The 22,243-nt window shown below is 46.5% G+C and overlaps 1 protein-coding gene and 1 non-coding gene across 9 annotated transcripts in view; both read left to right on the plus strand.

Annotated features, from left to right (window-relative positions):
• The window catches only part of LOC144120451 (scoloptoxin SSD14-like), a 136,106-nt gene that overhangs the window by 63,174 nt on the left and 50,689 nt on the right, over positions 1-22,243 (plus strand). For 4 of the 8 annotated variants that reach the window (XM_077652855.1, XM_077652850.1, XM_077652854.1 and 1 more), the window contains exon 2: positions 3,099-3,229. In XM_077652855.1, coding sequence (XP_077508981.1) covers positions 3,201-3,229 — 29 coding nt within the window. In that variant the 5' untranslated portion in view covers positions 3,099-3,200. Of the gene's footprint in view, positions 1-2,816; positions 2,962-3,098; positions 3,230-16,154; positions 16,341-22,243 lie in introns of those variants that run through there. The other 4 variants (XM_077652848.1, XM_077652849.1, XM_077652857.1 and 1 more) reach the window with 4 other exon arrangements.
• Positions 11,501-11,572, plus strand: TRNAH-GUG (transfer RNA histidin (anticodon GUG)). The gene has a single exon. It is a non-coding gene; the product is annotated as a tRNA-His (tRNA).

The following is a 22,243-nucleotide window of genomic DNA, read 5'->3' on the forward strand; positions in this document are numbered from 1 at the left end:
CGTTTCTTTTTTGAAGGGGGTTTTTCAACCTTCTCTGTCTCAACCTCTCTATCCTGCTCCACTTGCATAGGCGCCATTGCCTTTTCCTGTTGCGGGTTGTTTTCCTCGGGTTGTTTAGCTGTCGTTTCTAGCATTTTGATCCGCTCTTCTTGCTTCTTAATATAATCAGTTAAAGTCTTAATCTGATCTGCCTGCTGTTTAATAAGTTCTTTTAATTCTTTAACTGTCTCGGAGTCCTGGGAAACTTTAGCTGGCCAGCTCACCTTTGCAGCTTGCTCCTTGCGTGGCTGTTGCTGTCCGGTTTGTAGCCGGGGGAACGACTCTGACCGAAACCTCGTTCTGCTGCCGGATCTATCACGGGAGCGGCTGTTCCTTCGGTCTTCTTGCTTCGCTTCTTCAGCCTCCTGTTTGGCTTCCCATTGGCGTTTCTTGACAATATAAGGGGTGCGAAAGAGATTTTTGCACCTCTTGTCCCCGGTGTAGTGTTCTTTGCCACATAGTTGGCACTGCGGTGTACATTGGTGCCCCTCGGGGGGCGATATCATGCCACAGCCGCGGCACTTGGTCACCTCACTGTCACAGACGTCCGAGCGGTGGCCAAGTCCTCCGCACTTGTAACAGACCTCATAGCGTTTCTTGTATAGAAAGCACTTGAAAGTGATTCCGCTCAAGACTACTCTGCGTGGTACTTTCTCTTCTTCAAAGGTGATTAGGAAAGATTTAGTCTTCCCCATTCTTCGTGCATCTATGACTAGAGGGTTGAATCCGTTAATGTTCAGTCCTTCTAGTACATACTTGTGTGTGTATTCCACATCAATTCCATGGATGACTCCCCTGCCGCAACTCTCTGGTGCGTTCATGTAGGTGGTCACACCGCGTTCCTTGTCTCCGATCTTGACAGTTTCAAGTTTCTCCACCTTCCTCGCGTTTTCGTAGCTAGGCGAGTGGTAGGTAATCGTTCCTTGCTTGGCGTTTATAGCTAGTCTGTCCTTCAGTGCCTCCTCGTCCTTGATTCCGGCGTTCTCCCTGATGGCCGCCGCAATTCTCATCTCGGTGGTGCTCTTCAGCATTGTGAGTCCTTCTTTGGGACGCAGAACTACTTTCCATCCGGTCGCTGGAAGTCTCGGGAGGTCTGAGGCTATTGAACGTTCAGCGAGTTTCCGTCCCGCCTCTCTGTAGGCTCTCGTGTCGCTGCCGTTGGTCGTCGCAACAGTGGCGGCGTTCGCTGCCGCCGCGTCTCCGGCACCATGTCGGTGTCCTAGGTGGCGTTCGTTGTTCTCCAATTTTTCCGCTCGCTTCTTCAGTCGCATAATCCATTCTTCTTTTTCGGTTTCTTTGGGGTCGATGTCGGTTCCCACCACCGCCACTTCCATCGTCATCGTGGAGCCGGGCGCGGTCGGCGATGGCGGGAGCTCGCCGGTCGCCGCCTTCCCGGTCGAAGTAGGCCTATCGTAGCGTGTAGCGCTGGCGAACTTGGAGTGACGATATAGGCTTTAAAGATGCACTTACAGGCACAGATGTCGTATCCTCGGGTTGCTTGCACCTTAGGAAACAGGTTTCAAGGACATTTACGGTCAACGTAGGAAAAAATCCGCCATGAAATCACTGATTTCGCGGAGCCGACGTGAAACGCGTCCGTACTCCTCGACGCCCCCTCTGCTAGTCTTCCCGGCGAGAGATTTTGCTCACGCAGTCAACGATGACAACTGTGTGTTAGGAAGGGTGTTATCGTCGAGTGAGACGAACTCTTTTAACATGAATACTATAAACAAACAAAAGCCGTACTGTTTCTGGCGCGAAGCCGCTAACTACAGAATAATTTTGTGCTAAAATACTAGACATCGCGAACTGAAACTGCCCGTCATGTTGAACGTCTTAGCATTTTCTTTGAAGAAAGTTGAAAAAAAAAAAGAACAGATTTGGCTGCAGCAAGGATTTGACGCACGTGCGTCATATTGAGCATATTACAGCTTTACTCACGAAGAAGTGTCAAATTCATAATTTACAAAAGTTTATGACCGCCATCAGCGGTAGTCATTTAGCGGCGGGACTGCCGCTCTAACATTACCTAATTTCGCGTAATTAAAAAGAAAGAAATTTGTGAAACCAGGCACCCTTCACCCAAGTGTCATACGGAACACGCCTTTAGAGAGCTTAATTTACTTTGATTACCTCAGCTACACAAAACCGTTAACAAAATAGTTTCTTCAAGAGAGTTTTACTCGCACCAAAGAGAAAGGCACGTAGCACTCGAGTATTGCAAGAGTGGAAAATTCCATGCGTACTAACCAACGACACAAAACAAATGTTACGCTTTCTTCTTGCACAGTAAATTAAGCAGTGCTGAGTAAAATGATTTTTTTTTTGGATTTTCATGCTTATTCTTATTTTCTTTTCTTCTATTTTATCCGTTTCCTCCATGCGCATATATGCACAGTGCGTAGGATTCCATGTATTCTACGATTCTTGCTGTTTCATGCTAAAGCAAGTTAATGGGACCATGGACTCCGTCAAGTCGTCTGTGCTAATTTCAGTTCGCCGAATTCAGCTTCAGTGTAAATTGAAATTAAAAAAATAGAAAAATTAAACGCATAGACTGAGCAGCTGTGAACCTCTCTATCTCAGCCAAGTTTGTGTTTAGGGAGCGCAGAGACTTGCCGATTGTCAAACATTCAGATTAGTTCAGGTCGCACGAATTACCTTTCGTCTTGAGACCACCAGCCTCTTCGTATCGCGCATCTTACAAATGATGGGCAACAACCATGTTCTCTGCAGTGGTAATGATGAAGCCAATCGACGCTTGCTTCTTTCTTCAGCCAATCGTACCCCACGCACCACGGGATGGGAATGTTACGGAGCAGAGGCGTCGCCTGCAAGCAGTGATATCTCAGCCTGGCGTTTCCTCATCCCTGGACCCTCCGTAGCAGTGTGTTATCTCGGGCATCGGTTCTTTCTTGTCACGTGCGTTGCCGCTCGCTGTCTGCTCTCTCTCACGCAGCTTAAAACGGGTGCACGGTGGCAGTAAGCGTCCTCCGGTTGGCGCAAGTAGGCCGCGCACCCACAGCGTCCGCTTACTGCGCATCGCCTCTCCTCCACAGCGCTCTGACCGAGGAGGACGATAAGGAGGTCGGCGGAGGATACTGCATTGCCCGGAACGAGAGGGTCACGACGAAAGGAGGCATCCCAACACCACTGCCGGAATGGCGCTGGAGCAGGGTCGTCGGATAGGGTGAGTCTCGAGACAGCGGCTCTCTGCAATGCACTGTTGACCCACGTGGAAGCTGGACAGTTGAAAAGCAGGCTGCCCGCCTACTACTGAAATTCCTTCAGGTCACTGAAATTGTGACTCTTGTTTGTATGCGTAGTGACAAGTAGCGCTAAGTAGAAGGTCAATGTCACAAACTCTTGGCTTTAAATATTAATGCGAAAGCATTAGATGGTTCGTCGACACGAAAAACAGGCGTCGCCAATAATAGGCGACGTTAGAAAGCACACGACTGGTCGAAACAGTGCGACGTCATCAAAGGCAGGAAAATACAGAATGTAAACCACCACTGCACCTATTGCAAAGGAGAATAGAACTGCAACAGAATTGCAATGCTCTCGCAATATTCGCACGTACATTCCTGAAGTGCCTCCTGTAATTTCTCATCTGATGCGTATCTACGGTGGAATAGTTGCCGGCTGAATTAAAGCAAGCCTAATCCCACCTTTAGCCAAAAAAAAAACAACCAAAACGCGATGATGCGTGCTCTGGTGATTCTGGTCAAGGCTGCAGGACGAGCGCCTGGTCGTCGAACTACGAAGGAGCGTGGCCAGGACTGTGCTTGGAGGAGAAAGGGGAGGGGGAAAATTTAGGGATGGATAGAAGCCTGGAGGGGTGGCGTTTGCTCCCCTATGCACCCGATAGCCCTGAGCATTCAACAAGAGAGTGGCCCCGGCTACATGGCCTGCATGTCTAAATGTTGTGGCTTTTTTTTTTCTCGGTTCCTTGTGATGCATACTTTTAACTCGAGCATAAACTAACGTATTCCTCTTTTTCTCTCCTATTTCCTTAGTTATCAAAAGACGATGAACCTGAAGGATGACATAACCGCACTGGTAATTCAGCGTAATGAGGCAGCGGTTTGCTGAACTCGAACAGGATGCAAATGTCAATGCAACAGGTGATAAGGGTCAGTTCACCGTAAAAAAAAAATGAACAATAGATATGTTTTTCAGGCGATGAGTTTCGCAGCAGGCAGCCTACATGTAAATAAATACATTTTTCATATTACAAATGCAAGGCAATTTCGTTTGTGCGCAGTTCGGACATTTTTTATTTTGAGTGCACTAGCATAAATACGCTCTGGAAAACGAAATTCCAGCTGACCGGTAACATTCGCCCTGGAAATATAAAAATCACGCAGCATAAATGAGCTATATATGGTCAACTTATTTTGAGAAGAGCAAGATTTAGAAACTCATCGTAAAACATCGTCCTCAGTTGCTTTATAGAAAGATATTAATAACTCACAAAAATTACATTAATGATCCAATAGCGCATTACTGCTCGAGTTAGCAGTTGAGGCAGTAAGGTATTAAAACGCGTTTGTTAGCAAAACTTTATGAAAACTTTTTAATTGTAATTAAATACGGAATAAAAGCCTCCGGAAAGGTGTGCATGCCTTGCGCTAGATTTTGTCTTTGCGAGAAAACTTTACAGCAAAATCTGTCACAGGGACCTCACACACGATGTTCATGGTAGCATTCATCACGTTACAGCCAAGGCAGCGCGAGCGCTCATGAGCCCTCGGCCGCTTTGTCTTGTTTGAGGGTCAGAGAAGAGATAGTGCTAGGCTTGGCTGCTAATAGTTCGCTGAGCGTCGGTACTGTCGGTGGTGTTGCAGCAATATCACTTCACCCGGCCGAGGGCACCTCAGACACCTGTGAACACTTTGTCTTCTTTCCGTCTAAAAGCGGAAGTCGCGCGAAACGTGAACCTTTTTCCCCTCGGCAAAGGACCGCCGATTGAGCCGGAAACAGCAGCCGAGATTCGACGTGCTCGAGGTCATTTGAAGCGGCCGCCACGGCGGAATCTAGCCGTATGTGAGGCAGAACCCGAAGCGTCTGGGGCTTCGTAGTCAAACCGAACATCGTTGCCAGATGAATGCCGCATGTGTTCGGAAGTATCGAAGGCGTCAGAGGGAACGTTTGGGACCCCCTTGTCCGTGCCAGGGCCGTCGACGCTTGCTAAGCGTGAGCTAACAGAAGAGCAGTGCGCTCGCAAAATCAAGCCGCAGCGTAAGCGCCGCCGCCGGAACAGCTTTCCTCTGAATAATTCGTGTTAAGCGGTACCTTAGGCGATGTAGTTTTTGTAAGTTTTAATGCAGATTAAAATCGTGAGCGCTGTGCGATAGACTATTGCAAGCACTACAATACTGCGTCCAACTTCAGAACTCAGCTGAGTAATAATAAAAAGCAGCCACGTTTCTGTGAGTGAATGCTGCACATATTCCCGCGTAAAGAGATGGTTTACTGACGGCAAATGCATAGAGGTTGGCCTGAAAAATAAACATCTGGCCTGCTACCCTACACTGGAGAACGGGAAGAGGAGAAAAAAGAGGGTCACGATATTCCCGCTTGGGTAGCAGCACTTGTTGATCCATGTTATCTATGTGTACTTGGAAGAGGAATAGTAGACAAAGAAGATGAACGCCTCGGTAGAACATATGCACCTTGAATGGAAGTTCTGTAAGAAGAGCGCAGGAAAAGAACATAGCCCCAGTAGAACGCATGCGTCTTCTACTGAAGCGTCTGTGATAAGAGAAGACAAAAAGAACATGGGCTATCAGAATGCAATGTATGCTGTGGAAGCTGCCATGAGAGAAAAGGTAAAGAACGCTACCTGGATAGAGCAGAAGTCTGGAGTTCGGCTAGTCGGCGTTTTCTGCCATGTTCCGGAATGCATGGTGTTCTACGGGAGTTCCCGCAAGACGAAAGTAAAAAAGTGGTACTGGTTTAACGTAGTTAAAACGAGTAGACGTGCGAAAGTAGGTGCTTATTCTTCATTTGGAGGGGCCCTTAGGCTCTTCCTTTGGGGTATGAGGTCACCTCTTTAGTGGGTCAATGCCCATACATGCAGAATTGGTCATTTTCTACACTCTAAACAAAGGGTGTAAAAAGAGAGTAAAACTGTCCTCTAGCGCACATTCTTTTATAAAAATGTGTGCGCAGGAGGACAATTTACTCCCTTTTTACTCCCATATAGGTGTATTTTTGTTTACGGTGTACTTAACATTCAAAGATGGCGGCGAGTCCTCATACCACTGCCAGTGCAGTGCAGCAGCGGTTAAGAGATACGCCACGGCACTGGCAGGTGTCTGTTCCGGTCACGCGTACGGATTGTGCGACGCATGTTGCTCTTCCCGAGCAACCTCTCCCGCAGCTGGCGCGATGGTCCTCCGAACTTACCCGAGTAATTCGGGCTGCTAGGCAACGGCACAAGATCGCATGTACGCACGCGCAGTGAACGTAGTACGTGCAGTGAGAAAATTATTGGCCGACGTTGGTGAGTGCATGAGCGCTTTCGCACCGAGAATATAGCCTCGATAGAATACGTTGCCTTCAATGGAAGCTCCAGCAAAAAGAGCCGGAAAACGCAAGATAGCCACAGTAAAATGCATGGTCTTCTATGGAAGCTCCTGTAAAAGCAGCAAAGGAAAACAAACAGCCTCGATAGAATTCATGATGATCTATTGTATGGGACCTCCTGTGAGACCAGCAGAGGAAAAGAACGATCTCAGTAGAATAGAGTAAAGTATCGTTGATTCCAGCGCCTGTTAATTCAGACAAGTAGATAATCTGTACAACCCGTCCATTCCCTTCAAGCATGCTATGTATCACACTATTAAGTGAAGCTCTGTTTAATTCGGAGGAATTTGGCCGAGCGTCGGTTAATTCGGAAAGGCCGGTGAGCTCGCATATGGACGGGGAGCCGGGGTAGGGTGAAGATGATGGTGAGTGAGCATCTCAGTTGTCTGGCCACTAAAACACGAGTGGTGCTGGAGGTGGCTGTTGTCCAACCGAATTTTAAAAGCGCCGTAATCGTCGCTGTGATCATCAGACAATAAGTACGACGGGGTACGACGGGATACGTGTTTGTTTTCTTCATCGGTACACCATTTCCTTCTCTGTTTTGGGGACTGGCATGGCGCGAACCGTGTTTTCAACGTTCTTGGTTTGATCGCGATGCCAGTAATCGTTATATATTACACCGAGAGCGTGTACGCACTCGGTGTAATATATAACGTAGCAGTAATGTATAACGTAATGTGTAATGTATAACGCCCAAAGCGATAGCTTTAGCTATGCGGTTCTTTCAAGATCGGCATCATGAGTGGTTTGCCCCCTTCTTGTTGGCATCCCCCCCCACCGCCCCCCCCACCCCCCCCCCCCCCCCCCAAAAAAAAACAGGATTTAAACATGCCCCCTTTTCTAACGGAGCTGTGTTATGCAGGCTCTGTTACTTGTTTAGAAATTTATTCGCCGAATTTAATGTAGCCATTTATCATATCTCAAATGCACAACGACCTGTAGGTTCAGAAAAAGAGCGCCCGATTTAGAGAGGTTTCTCCGGTGACATAGCTAGACAAGAATCTCTTCACAAGTACTCTCTCAGATGTTTTTTTCTACGAATAAAAAAGAAAAATATACGCATTAGTCTGTTGTAATGTGCATGCAAGAACGTGCGGAATGCGTTACTGCCTCAAAAAACGGGCCAAGCGGTAACACCGCGGTCTACCCGGTGCACTTAACAAGCCAGCCGGTGCTTATTCTGTATACCTCATGGAGCCAGCCCGTTTCTGCCGCGGTCAAGCCACGACGGGCGTGATGCTTAGGCTATTCCAGCAAAGACGGATTCTTCCCAGAGATTAGACAGAAACAATTGACAGGCGCTTAGAGGGTCTGATCTGAAGAGCTGCATGAGCGGAATGCGCTTTTAGGATGACGCTTCTTCATTTGGTTCTTTTCCCTTTTGCGTCATCCCATTGCGTTCAAATGGCGCCAATTAATTTCGCTTTACTATAACTGCCTTCTACGGTTCGCAACTGACTTTATGCTTAACATTTGCATTAGCGCTTCAATTTACTTTCGCTTGCTTTATGGCTTTTTAATTTTTAATTATTTTTTTGTGCTCTGACATCAGCTCAATTACGGCCAATTCGCCTTGGCGCATTAGAGGACCCGGGCTCGCTTGGCGCGGTCCGCCGACATGCGAGCGGCGCCCCTTCACCTCCCTCGCCAATGGGAGGCAGCAGTCGCTGCGCCCGCTTTTTTCTCTCTGCTTTCAGCGACGCAGGTTTTCCGCCTCGCCCCACATCGGGGAGCGGTTCTCGAGTGCCGGAGGCTTCCCTTGGCAGCCATGCAGACACACTCGCCGGCACTTTCTGCCAAAGGCACTCATTCTACTTACGCAGTGAAAACAAAAACCTCCTGTGAGGAGCATGTCTTTGGGCGGACAGTATTTCAGCTAAAGCACAAAGTTCTTGGTATATTGCGTTAAACGTTCCAAAGAAGTACATGGGCTGTTAGAAACGCCGTAAGAAAATAATTTTGACCCTCCGGGGTTCTTAGCCGACATCGCCCAGCACACGGTCGTCTTGCATACGTCTCCAAGCGTCGTCGCTGCGGCCGTAATTCAACCCACGTCCAGCATGCTAGCCACTGAGCGACTGCGGCGGGTATCAAGTGCAAGCAACGCTTTTCAATACCCAGTAATATCTTTAACTTCGGACCTACGATAAGCACGCTACACTTACATCGGGATTAATGCAGCGTTAGTTTTGAGCTTAGGCCACTTTGCAAGTAACTTAAAAATGCAGCTAGGTGGCCAAGCACGTTCAATAAGCGAATATATACGCGTTTCTTGACAGGATCGCACATCAGCGCTAATAAGTAAATCAAAAAAAAAATTTTGAACACGGCAGCCAGACCTGTACTGAGAAATTATTGTCGGGAACTTAGCATGACAGCAAACGTAAGCTCAAATGATTAAGCTGAGCGGCCGCAGCAATGACCTTAGATTAAAATTCTTCCTGAACATTTACTACTCTGTTCGCGGCGTAAATAGTGAGAATTGCATTGAACCTGCCACTTACTATCATATAAACTGGACGACAGATGGAAGTTCAAGGGACTTTATTTTAGGGTTGACGTTTCAGAGCGCAGCTCTTAATCCCCCGTTGAGCTCTTAATCCCCCGTTGAGCCGAGTCACCACCGGCGGTGAGCCACACTATAAATAAGACATGGTTTTGCTCTAGCAACTACCAATCTGCCAATTACTGTAAGTTGGTAGATTGCGCTTGACCGTTCGTGATGTCTTTAACTCTGTATTTGTCCATCTAAGCAGCGCACGTCTTGCGTATAAATAAAAATAATGATATAGAAGGTTCAAATCAGTACGAAAGCGCGGATTTGTGCTACGTAGAAGACGACAATGAGAGCAGGCAATGCCGTGGGAGAGAGCACTCGCGCTTCTCGGAATCGCCCTGAACCTCCGGATGAGTGGTTTTGCATGTGAAAATTCGAGGGGACAATTGAGCTCCGCCTGAAGTGTTATTCCCATATACGCAGAAGGTCATTCCCTACTTTACATTCATTGATCCCTGGCACTCCCCATACCCCTCCTGGCGCAGTGGTGCCGCCATGCGCCACTGCCCTGCGGTGTGCCTTGAGCGGAGCAGGTTGCCCTTCCCGAGCGACCCATCATTACTTTAACTGCGCCCTGCCACGGTGGACAGTTTGCTCACAATCCGGTGGTCAGTCGCGATGACGCCGCAAGGTCACGTGACCTAGGTCTCGCGACAGAGCATAGCTGCGAATGAAGCAAAACATATTTGTTGTCGTTGTAACGTTCATCCAATTACTTGAGTTTCAAGATGCCTTCCTGCAGACATTCCCGTAAATTCTGGACAAGCGTACTTTTAAAAGCGAAATATTTCGTCAACGCAATTTTTCCACACGTCTTAAACTTCCACTGTAACAGTCAATATATCCGCAGATCTTCTCTCGGCAGCTTGCATTTATTTCCCATTATCGTTACAAATATCGTCAAAAACATTCCACATAACTACTCGACGCTAGTAATGGACAAACTTTAAAAGAAAGATTTCGCTACGCATCGGAAGAGTGGACCATGCTTCCATAACAGTACCTTACAGCATTACACAGTTGCCTCGCAATTAAAACTGATGACCAACAATTCTGGACTTGTGAATGCGTCTTCATCATCGCGATAAGCACATGAGTGAAGTCTTCTACAAGACAAACGTTTCTTCCAAACACGTCTCCCAAATGCCTCTCAAAATTAGTCTGAACCAGAGGGCCATGAAATAATATTTGAACTTCCACTCAAAATTTCTCAGCAATAAACACATCTTTTGCTGCCGAAAGAAAGCTAAAAAAGCCGCAAAAAAGTTGTTAGCGGATTTTTTAGGAAATGTAGGAAATATTCGATGGAGGGCTTCGCGGTGTCCGTTTAACGACTGACAGCACACAGTATACGCGGGCTTTTGTCCACTGTGTGCAAATAGCGGTGACAATTACAGTCAACACAGTGCTTATACAAATCGCGTGAAGTGATTTAAAAATGAACAAAAAGCAGCTCTGTTCACACCACACAGGTATAACTATCTTTAAATGCTGAAAAAGAGAAAAAATGAGCGGGAGTTGAGCATGTCCAAAAGAAGGCAACAAAACCGGCAAAATATTGACGTGCCTTGACGTGGCTTGCATGTAGCAGCGTTCGTGCAGTAAACAGGAACCATCATATAGAATTGTTATGACTTACATGAGAAAACCAGAAAAGAAACAAAAGTGGGTTTGACTAGCCTGTTACGGGTTGGTTTCATACTATATCCCTTGCATGACATCGTATAATCACAACAATTGGCCGGGTGCAAAAAATAAACTAATTTGGATGTCGGCAACGTATTTTCAGTTTTTTTCTACTTGGATTTTTTCAAGTGTGCAGTTCGGTTATATATCGATGTGTCTGTACCCTCCTTCCTTCACAAAATCTTCAAAGTGTGCTTGTGTCGTATTGTTGTATCGTACTGTGCATTTACTGTACTTGTGTTGCATTTGAAAGTGCGGAAATGTGTTTGCGCTGTTGCAAGCGCGTGTTTCAACTGAATAAAATATTGCTGCAGGCTGTAACAAGTGTGAGGGGGCTAAGTCCTCGTCAGGCTTCCGAGCCTTTAGCCTTACCCCACCCGCAGGGATTATTTGTATCGCTTCCTGCAAATCAAGTTACTTAAAATACTTGCGCGATGAACACTCATTTAAAGTACGTGCGGCGTCCCAGCCGCCACAGCCACTGACGCTGTTAGCGTGGAACCGCGTATGTCGGCCTTCACATTCCTGTGTTTCTGCATGCCTGACCCAGATTCGCGCCAGCGGCGAGGCGCAGTCCGATCGAGTCGAAATTTCTGCACCCCTCTTTCCGTCCTCGGGACAGCCGTGATCGTATAGTGGTTAGTACCTTGCGTTGTGGCCGCAATAACCCAGGTTCGAATCCTGGTCACGGCAGTTTTTTTTATTTCATTTATGCACTTTTTGGGTGACGCGTTAGCTGGGGGATGGTTTATGGGGGTTTAACGTCCCGAAGTGGCTATGAGGGACGCCGTAAAGAAAGGCTCCGGAAATTTCGACCACATGGGGCTATTTAGCGTGCACTGACATCGCACAGTACACGGCCCACTAGAATTTCGCCAGCATCAAAATTCGACAGGCGCGGCCGGAATCGAACCCTCGTCTTTCAGGTGAGCAGCCGAGTGCCATAACCACTGAGCCATCGCGGTAGTTTGTTAGCTGGGTGCGTATAGCCGAAGATCAATAAGAGAAAAGAAACCGAAACACTTTCTTACTTTATAGAGCCGGAATGATGTTCAGCGTAAGGAAGAGAACCAGAGGAAACGGAGAGGGACAACAGCGTTGGCAACTCCGCTTTCTCCTGAAAGTCCGCGTCTTGGTTGACCTGACCCCCATTGACCCACCTGCCTCCTAGGCTGCTCTCTGGGCACCGGCTACCATGGTCACGCTCGTGAATTCGCCGACAACGCCGACGCAGGATTTTCTGGGTTTAATGGGGCCTTTAACGATATCGCGTCGAAAGAAGTAAAGGGACAAGCACGCACCCTTGCGCAATATCTGAGATTACTGCGATACTGCTATAAATGGCCTAGTCTCGTTTCGTGTTTAGTGAGGCGGGCAGAGTGGGTGAGGGAACAAACGCGGGTTAATGACATCCTAGTCGAAATTAAGAGGAAGAAATGGGCTTGGGCAGGGCATGTAATGCGAAGGCAAGATAACCAGTCGTCCTTAAGGGTAACGGAGTGGATTCCAAGAGAAGGTAAGCGTAGCAGGGGGCGGCAGAAGGTTAGGTGGGCGGATGAGATTAAGAAGTCTGCAAGCGAAGGGCGGATGCAGCTGGCAAAAGACCGGGTTAATTGGAGAAACATGGGAGAGGCCTTTGCCCTGCAGTGGGTCTAGTAAGGCTGATGATGATGAACACAATGATGAGTCGCGTTTCACTGCCTGATAACGATTAATGAGAAATGGTTCAATGCAGTTAATTTCCGAAGGTTAGGAGTTTTTAATAGCGAACGTTTTTGTGGCCGGTGGTTAATAGCTTCAGAAAAACGGCCTGAGGGGCGAGTTGGTGCATGATGAAATAAACGGCGGCGCAACAAGGACACAAACAAGCGCATGTGCGCATGCGGTGTGTCTTGTTAGTGTCCTTGTAGCGCCGCCGTTCATTTCTGTTTCAGAAAAGTCTACGAAAATTGCACTGGTGCTAATGGACACTCATGCTCAAAACAGCGCGAATGACGGTAGACAAGGCGAATATACGCCAAGCGCTATCTATCACCTGGCATATTTTATTTCAGAAAGCGTAGGAACATAAAAACACTTGAGAGGCCACCAAAACAAAACAATTCCAAGGGAAAAAGTTGCACAACACAGAATAATTTTTTAAAAATGGAAGGGACACTTAAGATCGTCCTTAAGGGTATGAAGTGATAGTGAAATGGGTTAATTTCGAATATGCAGTAGGTAAATCTCTGCTTTATATTCGTAGATCCCTGTGAGTCCTCATACCCCTCCTGGCGCAGTGGTGCATCGGTTAAGCGATGCGTCACTGCCCTGCGATGGCCAGTGCTGCCAGCGGTGGGCGCCCAGAAAACTGAGAAAATGAGCGACAAACCACGCGGTTTGCGTGATTTGTCTGTGGCGCCATTTAGCTCATGTGAGGTTTGTTTTATATACATTCACCTGGCGCGTTCATCGACACCAGCGAGCTCGAAATAAGCTTGGCTATCGCCTGTCCGTAAACACGGATCCTTTTGTAGGAATGTGGAATTTTCTTGATCTAAAGCTTTGGAAAGAGCATTGGAAAAGCACTCCGATTACTCAAATACTCTTTGCATGAATTGCCTGAGGAAATATTTTGGGACTTGGTGTCAATATAAGATGCTTTGTTTGAATTTCAGTCATTGTTACTTACGGTATTAACGGATGTAAGGGCGGATAAGTTGCACTTCCGTGACTAAGTCACAAGTTTTGAGCCAAATACGATAGCCACCTGAGAGTTCTCGTCCTTCCCTTGACATCTGAAGCACTGTTCGAGAAATTCTGAAGAAAATAACGACTATATTTGTCTAGCCAGTTGCGAGAAACTACATACGTTCTATTGGGTGAAGGAAAAAAGGAAATAGAAATAATTTCGCCCCTCCCGCACCTGCGAGAAACTACAGGCGGCCTCTCTATGGGTTTCACCTTGCCACCGCTCATGCAGAATATGCCAGTAGTTCTAGCGAATAGCGAATTCCTAATTTTATCACTCTTTCTGTTATGTCCATCCAATTTCCCAAAACTTCGTGAATCAATTTTGCAGCAACGGAGGCACTTCTAATAAAAATTCGAACCAAGAAAGGTCTGTGGAATATCTTTTGATGTTCGGCGTTAAGCGAATGAAACCTTACGACTTTCTTGCCCACTATTTCACATTGATTGCGTGCACAGATTTCACAGCCCCTGTCATGTTCTTGATTCAGGACCATGGTGGAAGGGCACGCTTTCCTATTCCGTATATCGCCAGCTGCTCCGATGTAAACTGCATCCGATCTATGCGTGGTCCCTTATCACAGCGCCTGTGAGGTCAGCGCATGCCGTGTATGCCACATGCAGTGCTGCTGCATGGCGTTTTGGAGGATCTTAATGGGACTATTACCTCCAGACCAGACATCACTTCCTTATTTTTGTTCATAAGTGTCGTTTATTATCCGAAGATTGCTTTTTTTTTATCGTTGCGTACAAGTTTCCTTTCCCAACTGAAATCGTCCGCGTTTTCTGCTTGGTGATTAGGCTGTCATATAGGGTAGTGCACTTTAGACCCTTGTGTCAGGCATTTGAGTCATTTTTTTCACTTTTTCCGCGTTTCACATTTCGTGCGAAACGATCGCGCTTGAGCGAGCTAACATTTCCGGCTGAGGTTTCTCTGCTTAAACCATTTCCGGTTTTCTTTTTTTTCTTTTTTTTTCTTCTTACCAGTACACAGCTTATCACGCTGTCATGCCCTGGCTGGTTGCGCACAACACTGTTCCGCCGTATTAAGGGCGGAGGTGTGTCGCTCGCGATAGTTTGTATTCACTAAGTGCGAGAGCGAAATAAGGGACAAGCAAACGAGGCAAGGACGCAACGAGGCACCGTCTCTCGTCTTTCTTTCGTTTCTCTGCCCGTTACTCTGTTTCGCCTCAATGTTCAGCCAACTCGCCCGAGTGCTCGTGTTTTTAGTGAGTAAGCTCTAATCCCATGGGCAACAACCCCCAGCAAAATCGTCCGTTGCCGCATTCTCTGTTTTGTATAGCGCGAGCGCTCGTCCCTCGGCACTGCCCTCTCTTCGTTGTCTTCTACGTGGCACGAATCCGCCATTTCACGCTGATTCGAATTTAGCAACCATTCACTGTAGTTTTTTTACACAAAGTGTGTTACTGTGGTTTATACTTACAAGAAACGCAAGGAAATTTCTTTAGGTTCCTTCTCCCAGGCTTTATTGCGTCTTCATGGAAGGGCTCAGTACACAAACACCTCTTCTTTCTACGAAGTAAATGGATTTGCCGCTTTGCGAGCGCAAGATTCTCAGTCCAATCTATACATGAGGTTCTAATAAATCGTCTAATTGCGTATTTAATGGGCAGTGTGCCCCACCCCCAGTGGCGCTGTGTAGAACATTGTGCCGAATAGGGTCGGCAGGATGGATGCTAAAATGTGAAAATAATGTTGATATATTACCGAGTGCCTTGTGTGGTTTTGTGAAAAAAGCACGTCTGTTAAATTATGTTTCGAAGAAGAGTCCTTACATTTCAGAAGTTAATAGCAGTAGTTCGCGGAAGAAGGCTGAATAAGTATAACTTCAATATTTGTATTACTTCGGCCCTCTCTTCGCGGGACATGTTACCAAGGCTATCCATAAATTTGGATTACCTCTTCCTATTTGGTAGACAAGCAAGAGATTATAGCGCAGAGTAGACAGGACACAGAAGAAACGAACAACACGAGCGCTATGTTTCCTGTCTACCCTGCGCTATAGTCTCTTCCTTGATCATGCACCAACAAGCCCAAAAAGCCACGCTTTTGAACTACATTGGTAGACACGTTACATATGCAGTTGAGCATAATCTATCGCATCTTTATTCCCGTGCCTCACAAAAGAACAGAATATAAAGACGAAAACACATGTGCTACATTTTTTGTTTCTTTACGAGACAAACAAAATATAAAAACTTTTTAAGGCATCAGGCAATCTGCGTTTGACGTGCTGCGGCATGGAAGCGGCAAAGGCCGAAGACGGGACACAAAGCTTTGCCGTACTTTCGTTCTTGCTTTTCTGAAGCGTATCTGCAATCGCGGTGTTTTTCAAATGCGTGATTGATGAGCCCGAAACATTATATCGTGATCTATTGTACGAAGAAAACAAAAGTAAAAAGTATTGTAAATGTTCGAATGACAAAGAAATTGAGCAAAGAGGCATTGCAGTGCCAGAGGTAAAATAAAAGTTCTCGCTCTCCGGCTCTTCACCTCCCTTTCTCTCCCTTTGCTCGCTCCCAAGTCGCACCTGCCCAAGCGGCGCTGCCGGCGACCACCGAGGCGGCCTCTCGCGGCCTCAGTCTAAGCGACGTGTTGCAGCAGAGAGGTTCCCCCTAACGTCGACGCTGTGTTTTTCGTGGGCTGGAGAAGAGAAGCGCAGCCGATTGGTGCCTGCAGCTTTCGTCGCGTTAGTAGCTGCGACTTTGTTGTAAGTCTGAATTCTTTGTTTTGTCAGGCTGCTTTTATTATGAGGAGGGTACGGCGCCACGCTGACGCTCTATATCCTCTCTCTTCAGCGGGAAAGTAGCAAGCTTGCTGCTGTGCTAGCGAGGAATTTTATTTTACCGGCTTGTCAATATTTTTTTTCTGTAAAGAAGCAGTGGCATCGGCAATCATTTGAAGAACTTAATAATAGGTTAAGAACGTGAAAGTAAACGACAGCATTATAGGTTTCCCGCGCGATATAACGTTTAGCTGAGAATCGTGCCAACGGTCTCCGTCGTGCAAGATTGTTCTAACGTGACCGTGACGTGGTTGACATCATCGGGAGTCATTTCTGGAGTGTGTAACGAAGATGCACGATTTAGCTATTGGGCGGAACCATGCCGAACCACTCTCAGACAGCACATAACAGCAGTCCTTCATCTGTAAAGTCACCGCTATCAGAGTCATCGCGTGAAACTGCCACTATAGTTCCTAAACGCAGCACTACATCACTTCCTTTCAATAAGGAAGACGTTGGAAACTCATTTCGGCGATTTTTATTCACTCACAGTGGTCGGGAAGCCATTTTTCATGCGGTATTGCTGTTGTGGCCGACAGGGTAGCGATAAACAGCAACTGAAAAGACACTAAACGGAGCATCTGCTACCATCTAGTGTAGGCAGTTGTAACCAGGAACGACGCGAGTTCAGCTCGTTGCGGGCTCCCCGAGAGATATGTATGGCTACAGCGGCTCTAGCGAATAGGTCTTGTCCACAGTAGAGAGGGGGTTGAGCGACTGCCTCCGCCAATATATATTGTAAATGAAGTGCACTCTAAAGAACTAAATTTTCTCAAGGTTCTGATCGCACTTGACTTGTGCGGGCCCCATGTCACGCAAGCATATTCAAGTGTTGGTCTGACGTATGCATTGTATGCATAGTTTTAATCAGCTGGGGCATTTGCCCATGCGATGCTTTAGATAACCCAGCTTTTTTACGCGCTCTATATGTGCTTCGTCCATTTTAGTCTGCATGTGAATGTTACGCCTAAGTATTTATATAAATTTACCTGTGTGACTTGGCTTCTGTTGATGTGATATTGAAATACATATTAAATTTACTCGTGACGCTAAGCACAAATCTTCTCAAAGATTATGGCATCATCCATCTATCACGCCATTTCGCTAACAATTATAAGTTATCATTTAGAGTTACTTCATCAGAAACAGATTTAGTATCTTTAATGATTACTCAATCATCAGCAAATAATTTAATTGTTGGGCTAGTGTTGGACCTAAAACCAATCCTTGAGGAACGCAGGAATGAACATCTAATAAACAAGCGTAGACTCCATCAATAGTACTGAAATGTTTACGCTTTGTCAAATAAGAAGATATCTCAGGTCTAGTTTTCCTAGACACACCAGTCATTTGAAATTTTTATCAACTTATCATGAAGCACTCTGCCGAAGGATTTCGAATCTGAGAAAACTATGGAGAGTTGTCCTCCCATGTCTAGGATCTTGGCAATTTTATGTCAGTTCTGTATCTAAGTGCGTTGTAGAAAACAACCGCCGGAAACCGCAATGCGCGTTGGTTAATATTTGCTTTGTTCCATAAAATTATGTAGGTGCTTTACCAATATGTATTCTAAAAGTTTGCAAACAGTGGATGTGAGCGAGATCGGGCGACAATTATCGAATTTTATTCAGCAACCCTTTTTAAAGACCGGAACAACCCGTGAAACTCTCCAATCTTCGGGTTCGGCGCCAGACTCTAGGGACCGCTCTTATATTGAGCGTATGTTTTGAGAAAGGAATTGGAAATGTCGTACAGACCTGGTGTTTTTTTTTAGGACACAGACACAAGAGCAGGTCTATATACCCTCTCTAATTTTAATGAAATTCACCTGACTAGTAACAGCTCGTGGGGTATCGCTGATCTGACCACTCTTACAAAATATGCTTTGAAAGTAGTCATTGAAGGCGTTTTCTGTCTCCTTGCTATCGGTGACAGCGCTGTCGCCCAGAACTACGTTGCCGAATTCGCGGCTATCTTTCGGGAAAGAAACTGGCAGAACTTTCGGGGACTTCCTGCGACAAATCGTCCCAGCGTTTCGGTGAAGTATTTTTCTCGGCTTTCGGGCCCTTATGTGGCAAGAGTTGACTTAGGTTTCTGAGTAAATGCTACGTTGGTAGTTTTGTGTCAGTGGCCACGCTTAATTTTACAATTCGGGTGGATTATCTCTCTATTATTACAAGGGCTCATTCTGTCATTCTTTTTTTCGTTTTTCGGGGATAAATTTTGTACACAGTAATGGCAAATAGACCAGAAATTTATCCAAAGTGTATTAATATTGCCCGAGTCGAATGCGCATAATAAATCCTCTTAAAAGTGAGTAATTCTAGAATGGTCAGCCAAAGCGAAATTTTGAAGGTGACATATTTCGGGGAGCTGGGTTTAGAAAATTTGGAACAAGACGGCAAAAAAAAAGGCTAACTTATGATATGATATTCCGTGGTGTACATGAATGATGTAGTTCTGTGTGCTATCTGAACTAAAAACTAAGTCAAATATAGAATCTGCAATTGAAAATGCACGCGTGAGTGAGAGGACTGTCTGGGTTAGGTCAAATGTAAAAAGCATATCACACTCTCATCGTCACATTTAACATCACAGTTTCCAGTAGCCATTGTGTCCGAGTCGACGTGCAGGAGATTAACATATACAATGATTACAGGACTACGTTTTTTTAAAGGCACTTAAGTGATCATGCAGTCGATATATAAAATCAGGGTGAGCGCCAGGTGGTCCGTGTATGACTAGTTCCCGCCTATATCTGTGCGCATCAGTTTGCTGTGAGATTTTAACAAGGTGAAAAGTTGGACTGGTTGGTGCAGGATCTTGTGGCGAGGAAGAACGCTTACACGAGACAGAGGAGCGAGGTAACCAGCGTCGTGTCCCCTCTCTCCTCTGTCTCGTGTAAGCGCTCTTTTTCGCCACAACATCGCTGTGAGATTTCCAGGTGGATGTAATCACTCCCAGGACAGAGGCCTTGTTCACTTGTTTTCCCTCCGCGTGGGGCATGACAAGGAACTAACGTCTGTGTTTCAAGTGAAAAAAAAAAACGCACTGTGTCAGCGCTGGTGTAACCTCTTCATCCTTGCGTCACAGCGTTAGACCACTCGGGTACAGCGCGACGTGCAAATGCGCGCAGACGCATTGCCTTGCAGGCATATACTGCGTGGCATGAACTGACCGTGCTCATATAATGTCACTTTTTGCCTTTTCTTCATTTCTTTTTCCGACAATCAAGATCCGACCAACGGAAAGCTGGGTCCATGTCCTCGGTGCTCGGTGAGGCATCGTGACGCCACTTTTGACATGTGCGGTAGATCACCTAAAAACTAAGCCTTGTGAAAAAAATTTGTCCATTGTCTCCGTGATAAGTTACCGCAAAGGTCATTGCTTCCCTAACTGAAGCGCCATAGGATCTAGTCTTAGCGGCGCTACAGATCGGAGCTATACCAAATTGCTGATAACATTTGATTATAGGCAGTCTTATGTCTAAAAAGCAAATTATTCCGACTGCTTTGCACATAGTTGTGCCTGCCGCTGGTTTCCTGTGCACAGGTGTTGTTACAAACCACAGAAAGCTCGGCTCCACTCCTCGGCTACTCGCACAAATTAAGGGCAGACACAAATCCAAGTTGTCTTACTGATTGATTAGCCCGGTCTACTGACAAAGAGGCTTCTTTTCTTGAAAGTGGCACTTTTATGAGCTAGAAAAGGAAAATAAAAAAAAACTACAGACTGTTTACTACATTCGAATCAGTATGAAAGCACGGATTTTTGCTACGTAGAAGACGACGATGAGAGGGCAGTGCCGCGGGACAGAGCGCTCGCGCTAGGCCAGCTGCGGACACGTAGAAACCGTTTTAAGAGCGCTAGCAGCTTCCGCCGCGGTGGCTCAGTGGTTAGGGCGCTCGACTACTGACCCGGAGTTCCCGGGTTCGAACCCGACCGCGGCGGCTGCGTTTTTATGGAGGAAAAACGCTAAGGCGCCCGTGTGCTGTGCGATGTCAGTGCACGTTAAAGATACCCAGGTGGTCGAAATTATTCCGGAGCCCTCCACTACGGCACCTCTTCTTCCTTTCTTCTTTCACTCCCTCCTTTATCCCTTCCCTTACGGCGCGGTTCAGGTGTCCAAAGATATATGAGACAGATACTGCGCCATTTCCTTTCCCCAAAAACCAATTATTATTATTATTAAGAGCGCTAGCTCTTACTCATTACGTTTCGAGATTTCGTGTGGTCTGCTACAACCCGGTGATCACAGCGCCATCTGTGGCAGCGGTTAGAAAACAGCACATCTCGCAATAAGACATGTAGCGCCATCTGCAATAGCATTGTAGAAAAAACAACCACCCATCGCATGACAATGATGACGTCACGGTCCAATATGGTGTATTGAGGTGGAACTGTGTGAGTATGACCTCAGGGGACGAAATGGCGGCATAGTTCTGGTTTCTCGAATCCAAGATGGCGGTCAGTAAAATTGGGCGAACAGACAACGGGCGATTTTGAGCAGTGTTGGTGCCCATCGGATTAGTGCTTGCGCAATAATAGTAATTGCCGCCACGGGCCGTTTTCACAAGCCAGCAACCTGCGATGACTGCAAACTATTGTTTTTCGTACCTCTGAGGGTCGACTAGCTGCGCTGCTTTTATTTTTACGGGACTTCACGGGATGTCCCCAACCCTTGCTGAAACCATAGTAAACGTCAAAATGGCGGGAAGCGAATACGCCTTTTGATGCCGAATGAACGTCGTATGAAAAGGAATGCAGCCGAGCGTTACAGTGAACAAAAATGTCTTTCAGTGTTTCCGCGCGCATTCCGTGAGGGGTCGCTTGCTTTAGATATTGGTCGGAGGGCACAGCGTGATGTCCTGACAAAGCGAAGCAGATTTTGTGGCATTTAACGAAGCTAGCTAGTGGAAAAAGACGGAGAAGTGAAGGAAAAGTAAATGAGGACAAAGTACTCGCTCTTCTGTGGCTGCAAATTGGCTGTGCTGGTAATGCGAGTGTTTCTACGAGACTTTGGCAGGTAAGCGCTGAAAAACCTCTTCTCTCTTGTGCAGACGCGTGCAAGTGCCATCGGAAATAGCGCAGACGCGGGTCGCTACATGAGACAAAAGCGAGAGCATACCTGTTGCATATCTGTATATTAGTTACTGAAGACTCGCAGACGGCTCGCGGACGCTGCCATGGCCCAGGGAATGGCACTGTGCATTGCAAAATGCCCGCAGAGACACAGAAGCCAATTATGTTTTTATCGTTGTGAGGAAGGGAAGCTAGGTGCCCAAACGCCCGCGTAAATGGCAGACGGTTAATTTTTGCCTGTCAAACTCCATCTGCACAGTGAATGGCACAGTGAAGCTTTAAGCGTATGACTCGATAGCGTTAATGTGTTAATGCTAGGGGTTGTACTTTTCGGTTTTTATTTTTTGAAAATTCGGCGGAATTTTTTCGGTTTTTATTTGAGCACGCTACCTTCGCTTTTTTTCGGCGAATATTTATTTTAGACGAATGAAACACTGACTTCGGAACTACTTTTTCGGTGACTTCATGTTGCAATTCTGTGTGGTCAAAAGCCATTTACAATCTATGTAGGTATTTTTCTCGTCCTGACCAATTTATTTACCAGTAATTAACATGCAGAAGGTAATACTTGGAGCTGTGCTTCTGGAAAAAAATTACTGCCCTCATTAAGAGAGCAACTCAAGTTAAATGAGCTGGCCGGCAGACAAAAGCAGTAGTGGAAGTTTACTTCTAAGAACTAGGTTGGCATGTTATCGTTGGGTTGTCACTCTGCGCTGAGCGCGAGGGCGGGGCATCACGTGGTCGGC

This window comes from Amblyomma americanum, chromosome 2 (genome assembly GCF_052857255.1).
Source record: "Amblyomma americanum isolate KBUSLIRL-KWMA chromosome 2, ASM5285725v1, whole genome shotgun sequence".
Taxonomy (NCBI): Eukaryota; Metazoa; Arthropoda; class Arachnida; order Ixodida; family Ixodidae; genus Amblyomma; species Amblyomma americanum.